The following is a 9,858-nucleotide window of genomic DNA, read 5'->3' on the forward strand; positions in this document are numbered from 1 at the left end:
AATCTTGTCCGCGTGGAATGGTGGCAATTTGTTTCACTAGTAAATTCTGCTAGCATTCTTGCCACAATTTTATTGTTTTTTAAATTAAATATTTTAAGATAAATGAAATAATTACTGTATAGTAATAAATAAATAAATCTGAAATCAAATTGGTTTCCATAGTCGCTACGACATACAAAACATTGAAAACAAAATAGATTATGTGTCAGATTCTATAATAACAATTGTTATGAATTAAAAAGAACTACTGTAGTTAAACATTGATTTATATTACCTACATATCATATTTTATTATAATATATCACTTGCATTTAAAATAAATCTATGGTATAGAAATAAAATATAATGGCAAATCCATACTATAACTATGACATTAAATTCTCTTTTGTCTATTGCTTGTAACCAATGTAAAGTTCTGAAGCTGAAAGGACGCACATTTGTGAACTAAAAGTATTTTTAATATAGAAAACTAAATAATTTATCGTAAAAGTAAAATTCAAAATGTGAAAAACTCAAACGTATTTAACGTATTCATAGTATAAATCATAACAGCTAGAACAGGTTTGAACATAGTTAATAGAAATCGTTTTGGAGTAGCCTCATCTCGCAATAAGTGCTCAATTAGTTATGTTGACGTACGCCAGCGTCGAGGTTTAGTTGTAAGTGAAAGTTCTGGATTAACTTTTTCTTTGTGAAAATGAGACTTTAGCAGGCTATGTGATATAAAGTGTATAAAACATTATTGAAAATGGAGAACGCAAGTTTTTCTGCGGGAGCCGAATGTGGAGAAGAAATTGAACGGGCCCTAATGGACCTGGGCCCTTTTCTTGGCGTGACGATCAAAGAGGAGACACCTGACGAACTCACTGAGGGCACGGCGACTCGTGCAAATGTATGAGTTTTTCTTTTTACAAATATGTATACAATTAGCTGATCCATTTTATAGATTCGGTTTATCGTATTATTATTTATACATATTGTACACAAAAATATATCGACACATTAAAATATTCCGCTGAGATGACCCATTGTTTGGAATATATTAATCTTAACCAATGGTTGCAGATTCAAGCCAAGCACCATTGAATTTTCTTGAGAAACTGACTCTATACACCGACATGCAATGAAACATTGTTGTGGAATCTACAAATCTCTATGTTAATTAAACAATTTACTGTATGTCCTCACTGATTTTTCTCTTCATTGACCAATCTCCAAGACTACTCAACTTCCAGTATAGGAGGTATTATAGTGCACAAGTATGTATCACACATCCATGCACGTTTTACCCTCATACTCAAAGTGCAATCATTCTGTATCCAACATGTACTTGTTATTTTAGGCTTGGTATGTGTATACACTTCCAGGTCCCTATCTTTCGACTGCTACTTAAATTTTCTTAACTGAAAACTCCAATAACCGTACATTGTAAAATCCAGGAATTTGCTACTTACGACTTGAATTTGCATTGATTATGGCTCTTAAAAATGCTTTAGTTTAATATCAAACCAATGTACAACATTTTATCTTCGTAATTATATATTTATTATTATCATGTTTAATTTACATACAGCAAAACATCAGTGTGCCTCCTGGTGGCACCTGCGTTTTGCTTATGCTTTACGTGTGTTTAATTAAAAAACAGATTATTATTATAGAAAGGCTGAATTTGGATTGAACAATCAGTCACATGGTAAATCAAGGTTAACTTATTAAGTATAGAAAAGCCTACCTTTTTTTTCAAGTTATGATAGTATGATATCCATTAATTTCAGTCAAAACAATGCAATTAGGTATTTATTTTACTTATTTCTTGCAACAAATATAAGGCATTTGAGCTGAATTTTGGGCAAATGTCAAAGTTCAGTTGAACCTGTCGAAATTGAATGTAAAACAAATTTCTGCACCCCTAACTATCTGATATGGAACCAAATTATTACTTTTATCTTTATTTAGCTCTATTATCCAAAAATATACATTAATTGACTAAAGTTAAGAAAGAGTATAAAGAGTTTATTTACTAGATTACTTAAGAAAAACTGAAACTTATTGTAAATATTAAATTACTTTTAATTATTGTCAATTCACTAGAAGGAAATATTGTATTTTTTTATGATATAGGTTGGCGAATGAGCAAATGGGCCAGTGGGTAAGTGGTCTACATCACCCATAGACAATGGAGCCGTAAGAAATATTAATCATTCCATACATCACCCATATGCCAACAACCCTGGGAAATAAAATGTTATGTCCCTTGTGCCTTTAGTTATGCTGGCTCACTCACCTTTCAAACCTGAACACAACAATACTGAGTTCTGCTGTTTGGCAGTAGCATAAGGTAGGTATAACTGTCATGTCACTGGAAGGTAGTGCTGATAGTTGGTTAATTGGGTCTGGCTTCAGCCAGATAATTCAAAATTATAACTCTTTGTGTTGTTGTAATTACAGGCAGAATTAAGTTAGTTCCAAGCATTGGTGGCACATTGAAAATTTTACAAATTATTATTATTTTTTCTTACAACCTCAATGTCTGGTTGGTGGTGAACAATTATCATCAGGAGTTCCATTTACCCATCCACCTATTACATAACAAAAAAAATGTGTTGTGTAATATATATTTATATTAAAATCGAATGAAAAGATTCAGTTCCGTCAGTTGGTCAGCACGTTGGTCGTCTGCAGGTGAGCGGGACGAGTGCGCCGACGGAAGGGGCTTCGGAGACCGCGGACGGCGCGGGCGGCGGCAAGGCGGAGGGCGAGGGCGCCGACTCGCTGGCGTCGCCCACCGCGCGCACGTCCTTCCTCGCCTTGCGCTGCGTGTTCTGCCAGCTGCCGCTGTCTCAGGCGGAAGGCACGCCCAAGCTCATGGAATGTCTTCACTCTGCATGTGAGCCTTGCATTAAGGCCAAAATAGACGAGAAGCTCGCCGGTAGCAGGGATTTTTTAGGTATACATAATGATTACATCTTCTTCCAGATGATTTAGTCGTCGAAGGCTGTTCAGATTCTAACCGTTTGTTCGCTGTTTATTTTCAGGCGCCGGTCGCGTCACTATACTGTGTTCGGCATGTCGCCTACATTGTCAGCCGAGCAATATGATCGACCAGAGATTTGTAATAGAGAAAACTGCTCTGGAACAGACCGGTACCAACGGTAATCCCACTCGTGTTCTTGTTATTTCGGTCAATTTCGTTGCCATTTTAAACATGTCTGTTCTCATAATTGGCAGGCTCTATGAGTGGAGAGCAGCAATGCAACAGCTGCGAGGACACGGAGCCCGCGACCAGCTACTGCGTCGATTGCGGAGAGTTCATATGCGATAATTGCGTGCACGCGCATCAGAGGTAGGCTTCAAAATAATTTCAAAACGAAATATGTTCATACTCTTCGCCGTCGGTAGCGCTCAGCGCTCAGCCTCAGGCGTCCGAGCAGACCGGCCGAGAACACCGTAATTGTGTAACATAAATGCACCGAATTTCTGAACAATAAGTAAAAAAACTGATTTAATAAAAAAAGTAAATAAACGGATCCTATCTCACATTTTAGACTGAAGATCACTAAGGACCACACGATCAAGTCCAAGGAGGAGGCGGTGTCGGAGCTGCAGGCGGCGCAGGGGGGCCGCGCCGCGCACGACATGTACTGCCGCGACCACCCGCAGGTGGGGCCCCTCGTCCTGGTCACATGACATGACATAGCGCGGACTTAGTATTTATTGATTTCTAGGCAGGAAATATAAAAATCAATTGTACTTTACTGACAAACTCAACAAAGAATAACTACTGAGTTTCTTGCCGGTTCTTCTCAGCATAATCCACTTTGCGAAACGGTGGCAGCTTTGCAGTTAATATAAGATACAAAAGTGCTCTCATGAACCTATTTGAACAAAGTATATTTTGTTTTAATAGCACGATTGGCAATCGTGTGATATGTTGTGAAACGTTTCAGGAGCGGCTCGCACTGTTCTGCGAGACATGCGACCGCCTCACGTGTCGCGACTGCCAGCTGCAGCACCACCGCGACCACAAGTACCAGTTCAGCACCGAGATGGCGGCTCAGGTACCGGCTAGTTCTGCACCCACCGAGCGGTCGTCGCCGCCAGCATTCAGCATCTGAACCTGTTGGCAGGCGCGCGGAGGCATCGCGGCGCTGCTGTCGGAGGTCAGCTACAAGCGGGTGCTGCTGGGCTCCGCCATGAAGGTCATCCGCGACCGCCAGGCGCTCATCGCAGACAAGAAGAAGGCGCTCGTGCACGAGATCACGCAGACCGTCGTCAAGTCGGTACCACGACTTACATCTTACGTCTTAAGAAGACGCGTCGTTAAATCACACTGAGCGTCGACGACATTTGAGTCCGCTGTTAATTATTATTCAGTATAGCGTATCTCCACTTTATAGTTTTGTAATACCTCGCAAAAAAAATTACGAAATATGAACCGACCAAAATAATGAAAGCTAGGTCGTCGAGTGCGAGTATAGTGCCGGGTGAGACGTAATGCACGTGTCGTCGTCGCAGGCTGACCAACGCCATCAACACGCGCGGCAAGCAGCTGGTGCTGCGACTCAACGAGGTGTGCGACGCCAAGCAGCGCACGCTCAGCGAGAAGAAGGACGCGCTCGAGCAGCTGGCCGCCATCACCGACCACTGCGTCGACTTCGTCAACACGGCGCTGGAGCAGGTGCGTGCGGCCGGCCGGGCGTGCGCGTGCGCGTGCGCGTGCGCGTGCGCAGCGGGGGCTAACGTGCGCGTGTTGCAGGGCAGCGACACGGCGGTGCTGCACAGCAAGCGCGCCGTGTGCGCGCACCTGCAGCGCATCAAGAGCCGGCGCGCCGACATCCCCAACCCCGAGATCCCCGTGCGCATCTCGCTCGCGCTCGACAAGCTGCCCGACCTCGTGCGAGGTGAGACGGACGCGACCCCCCTCGCCATCTATTCTAAGCTTTCTTTGTTTAATCGTATGTATATAACAAATAAATAGGAATCACCTTTCAATCGTAACCGAATCTTCTCGTCATAGTGCTGTCGAACATCGGCGCGATAGTGGTGGACGGCAAAGTGGACGGTGGCGGCGGTGCAGGCGGCGTTAGCGGCGGTGGCGGTGCCGGTGGCGGTGGCGGCGGCGGCGGCGGCAGTGGCGGTGGCGGTGGTGGCGTGGGCGGCGCGGCGGGCAGCCCGGGGCCGGCGGGCGCGTTCCACGCGGGCTCTGCCCCGCCCCACTCGGCCGTGGTGGCGCTGCAGCAGGTCGCCATGCATCAGGTCGCTGCGAAACTTAGATACTGCATGCGTCGATCGAGTTCTATATATTTCAAAAAATCACGTATGATATAAGTGTAGGTGGATAGATTCGTATGAATATTGTATGTTTACGTTGCACTGTTTCGTTCGAAACTAGCTCAATCATGAATGTTCTTTTCATGTCTAAAGACTCTGGCGAGATATAAGGTAGGTTCTGTCGCCTCTTGACACAGCATAAACGAAGGTTTCTTTGCAGTCATTTGTTACGTTCATTTAATTTGTCTCACGCAGTCGTATGTGCAAGCGGTGACGGGAGCGACGGGCCCGGGAGTGGGCGTTGGTGGCGTGTCGTCGGGCGCCATGCTGGGCGGAGTGGGCGTGGGCGTGCCCGGGATGGCGGGAGTTGGCGGATACATGGCGCTCCAGCGCTCGCGCGCGCATACGCCGCTGCGACACCCGCACGTGACGTCCACTACGCATCCGCATCACCTGCACGGTACATTCATAGTTACGGCTAAATTTTTATTCCCTTCTGAATCTAAGGCACACCTCGAACGCGAAGCAGACTGGTTTTACTCATTATTACCACAAGAATAAATCGCAGTCCACTTACTTTTAATTGAAAATAAGTGGGCACACTAGCAAATGTACATTGGAGACATTGGCACTGTAAGAAAAATTAACAATCTCTTACACCGTTAATGCGCCACCAGCCTCGGTTACCAAGACGTTGTGTCCATTATGCCCGTAGTTACCCGAAACACCATTATTAATTATTGCAGTGTTTTAGTAGAATATGTCATGAAAATCTATTCGACTATTTAAAATTATATTGCAATTTTACGATAAAAAAGGACACTAAAGACATGCTCGTTGTGCGAATATAAGGCTATTACGTTAGATTAAGTAATATCGATATCTCTACTCAGGCATGAACGAGATGAACCTCCGTGGGCTCCTGAACTCGTCCGGTGCGCGAGGCCGGCCCCCCGCGCCGCCCCCACAGCACGCACAACACGCACAGCACGTACAGCACGCACAGCACGCCTACCACCAAAGTTAGCTTCTATCTGTTCGATAACTAGGTCAAACTGTTAAGATCCTTATATTCAACCTCATAACGACGAATGCAAGGTCTCGGCTCCAGCGAGACGTCACAGTAACAGCTGCCCTTGACCCGCAGTGATGGGCGCCTACGGCAACGGCGCGTACGCGGCGGGCGGCGGCGCGGCGAGCGGGCGGCGCAGCGGCGGACCGCGCACGCCGTCGCCCGCGCCGCTCGCGCACGCGCACGCGCACCAGCCCTCCGCCAAGTGGCACATCCCGCAGCACGCGCTGCCCAACGGTGAGCACGGTCGGCCGCGGCCCGCGCGCCCAGTGTGACGGAGAGGTGACCGCAGGTGTGTCGCAGGCGGGCTGGAGGCGAGCGCGGGCGCGGGGGCGGGCGCGGCGGCGGCCGGCTCGCTGGGCGGCGCCGACTACAAGATCACGCTGGGCCGCGCGCGCACCTCCTCCGCCGTCACCTCCACGAACCCCAAGACGCCCAGCCCCAGTCTCAATGTACGTGTTGTTAATCTTTTTTTTTTAAAGATGTAGATGACCCGACTGAATATTTGTGGAATGCGTCTCGACAACGTATCACTGATTCAAATCGATCGCGTTTCATCAGGGCGTGAGTGCCGGGTGTGCGTCGGAGCTGGACAAGGTGTGCGCGGAGTCGGTGCAGGATCTCATGGCCACCATAGCGAAGCTCGACTCCAACGGTGTGCAGGTATGAAGTCTAAGCGTGCCACGTGGAAGTGCGTGGGCCGCCATAGACGACACCGATGCGCGCTGGCCGGCAGGTGGTGGCGGAGCAGAGCGGCGGGGACGCGTCTCCGGCCGCCGTGCACTCGTCCACGGACGCGCCGGGCCGCGCCGCCGGCGACCCCAACGAGGACTGGTGCGCCGTGTGCATGGACGGCGGGGAGCTCATGTGCTGCGACAAGTGCCCCAAGGTCTTCCATCAGTACTGCCACATACCCACCATCGAGAAGTTGCCCGAGTGAGTGACGATCGCGAGATATGTTAACCTTTGATCGTCTGCGAGTCTTATATTTATGTACCGAGACGTGAAATGAGCGTCCTACCTCGCAGGGAGACTGAATCTTGGCAGTGCCTCCTGTGCGTGAACTTCGCGGAGGAGCCGGAGGGCGAGGCGGGCGAGGAGAGCGAGGCGGGTGAGCTGACGGGGCGCGTGCGCCGCATCGCAGAGCGGATCACGCTGGAGCTGTACTGCCAGTACGAGCAGTCGCTGCCCTTCCGCGAGCCCGTGCCGCCGCACAACCGGCACTACCACACCAAGGTAGCGTACTCGCCTACTTCGCTTCGTCTCCCGCCTCAGCCTCGGCGAACTAAACTTCCACCGTCACGGTTTAGATTCAGCGGCCCATGTGTCTGGACATGATCCGGTTGAAGCTTCAGCCGAGCGCGGAGGGACGGTACACGCACATCTCGCAGTTCGTCGCCGACGTACGGCTACTCTTCCGCAACGCCTACAGATATAATCCGGTACGCTCAGTGCTTTGTACTTTCGTCCCCTTAATATTGTTCAGTTGCATATTATACCATTCAACAATTGATTTTGTTACGCAGCCGGATTCCCAAATCAATAAGGACGCAAAAAAGTTAGAGGACTTCTTCGACGCGCAGCTGCTGAAGTGGCTGCCCGACTACACGTACTGGGGCGGGGAGGGCTCGCCGCCCGCCAAGCGCGCGCGCTGCGACTGACCGGCGCCTGTCGCGCTCGCTCGCGAGGGTATCGGTGCGAAGTAATACTTGAGTGAAATTCGTTTGGAACTAAACAGTCCAGCTTATCTAAAATCTTCAAAAAGTTATAGTTTTATTTCGAACTCAGGTGCATCTGTTTGCGACGTGTTTGAAGTTGTTCACATGGCCAGTTATATGACACAAAATGTCACGTGTAAATATTTGAAAGTGGTTAATTATTATTATACCGTGTATGATGTGGAAACAGAGTGTTAGTTGTGATACTGGACAGGAGTCGAGATAAAATGTTCTTAAGTATTCGACGTAGATAATCTTAATATTTTCTATACATTTCTTATAATGTAGAAGTTCCTCTGAAATATTACGAAAAAGATTATATGTTATTAATATATTATTCGTATTTAAAGGACCTTCCTATGTCGTACAGCATCAACTATTTCGTTTTGTTATTTGAAGGTACACAATCTTATAGAGTAATACCGCACTGCAGATGTAACTGTTAGTGTAAGATAACACATAATACTGCCTCGGTATCACAGTTTTCTGGTTTAGAATAACTCGTTAAACTTATACACATATATTGTTATTTAACTGTGATAAAAAGAAAACCATGTTTGTCATTTTACATGATGGAAGTTTTCTTCAGGCTCCTTTCTTAAATACGATACAATTGTATTACTTTAATTATATGTCACACCTTAAATCCAGTAAGTTTCGAATTAAATACATAATATCGTAATGTACATTTCAGAATCTTCTTAACATATATCTGTAGGAGGTAAAAATCTGCAATGTTACAAGCATTCATAAAATGTCGGAGCCAACGGATGCTTTGAGTTTATGTGTACAGGTTGATGACCTACGCGACGACATATTACTTGTAACGTGTAACCTTGTACATTATGTTATAATATAAAAATGCACAAATCACACTATTATTAAGTTTTATTTTAGGAACATTTGGTATATGCGTTTATATTAGATTGCGCCATCAAAGACTGAGTTATCTAATGGAACTATTATTTTGAAAAAAATGACTTGCGATATAATCTTATGACAATTTAAATGAGTATAACTATGTACAAAAATCAGCTAGAATTTCTTTAAATACTGCCATCATAGCACAACGATCTTTATTGTGCAATTGTCTAGAACTTGTTCTGGACTAAGATGAAAGTCTACTGTTTATTTAACTAAATAATTATGTTTTATTTATTATTTTGTAATTGTATGGCAGTACAGTTTGACTAGATAAGAATATACTTAAAATGGTCATTACTAAATAATTATGTTTTATTTATTATTTTGTAATTGTATGGCAGTACAGTTTGACTAGATAAGAATATACTTAAAATGGTCATTTTACTTATAACAATATATTATTTCAGCTTTTAATTTTCATTATGCTCTCTTAATTTGATTAAAATCTTATAATTTTTAGCATTAATATGCAATTCAAAGTGAGTTAAACTCCGTTGGAATTACATTGTTGATGTTGGCCGGTATGTTGCTAGACTAGGCTCTATGTTGTTTCATATTTTAGATATTCTCATAATTATTACTATTACCTTAGAAAATAAATATCATTTATCTGATTTGCGTTTTATTTCTTGTAAAATTCTTTTTAACACATACATTATATATTAAATAATCAAATGATCACTATCGAATTAAATGCTGCAGTCACTAATGCATGTTATTCTTTTTTTTTCACATATATATGTAATTAAAATCAATTAGTGAAATAACTAAGAGTACTACGAACAAAGCGCTAAAATTGAGTAAATCGAACTTGATTATTGTAGAGTGTTACCTGCAATATTCAAGTGGCAACAACATATTGCAACGTCAACT

General features: G+C 44.8%; 1 protein-coding gene across 1 annotated transcript; it reads left to right on the forward strand.

Moving 5' to 3' along the window:
- The first annotated feature begins 415 nt into the window (after positions 1 to 415).
- On the forward strand, positions 416 to 9,272 carry LOC125072237 (E3 ubiquitin-protein ligase TRIM33). The gene is made up of 19 exons (XM_047682761.1): positions 416 to 892; positions 2,683 to 2,947; positions 3,036 to 3,152; positions 3,229 to 3,343; positions 3,546 to 3,660; positions 3,948 to 4,058; positions 4,128 to 4,276; positions 4,516 to 4,678; positions 4,757 to 4,901; positions 5,018 to 5,256; positions 5,527 to 5,731; positions 6,165 to 6,293; positions 6,419 to 6,580; positions 6,647 to 6,795; positions 6,905 to 7,006; positions 7,080 to 7,279; positions 7,372 to 7,579; positions 7,654 to 7,785; positions 7,870 to 9,272. The coding sequence occupies exons 1-19, from the start codon at positions 749 to 751 to the stop codon at positions 8,002 to 8,004; spliced, it is 2,985 nt and encodes a 994-aa protein (XP_047538717.1). The 5' UTR covers positions 416 to 748; the 3' UTR covers positions 8,005 to 9,272.
- The last annotated feature ends 586 nt before the right edge of the window (positions 9,273 to 9,858 follow it).

The sequence above is a fragment of the Vanessa atalanta genome, chromosome 21, assembly GCF_905147765.1.
Source record: "Vanessa atalanta chromosome 21, ilVanAtal1.2, whole genome shotgun sequence".
Lineage (NCBI taxonomy): Eukaryota > Metazoa > Arthropoda > Insecta > Lepidoptera > Nymphalidae > Vanessa > Vanessa atalanta.

Bases quoted from the DNA above. Each gene is read 5' to 3' on its own strand.
- LOC125072237 (XM_047682761.1), top strand. From the start codon at position 749: ATGGAGAACGCAAGTTTTTCTGCGGGAGCCGAATGTGGAGAAGAAATT. The intron at 893-2,682 runs GTATGAGTTTTT...GGTCGTCTGCAG, and splicing joins GCACGGCGACTCGTGCAAAT to GTGAGCGGGACGAGTGCGCC. The intron at 7,280-7,371 runs GTGAGTGACGAT...CCTACCTCGCAG, and splicing joins ACCATCGAGAAGTTGCCCGA to GGAGACTGAATCTTGGCAGT.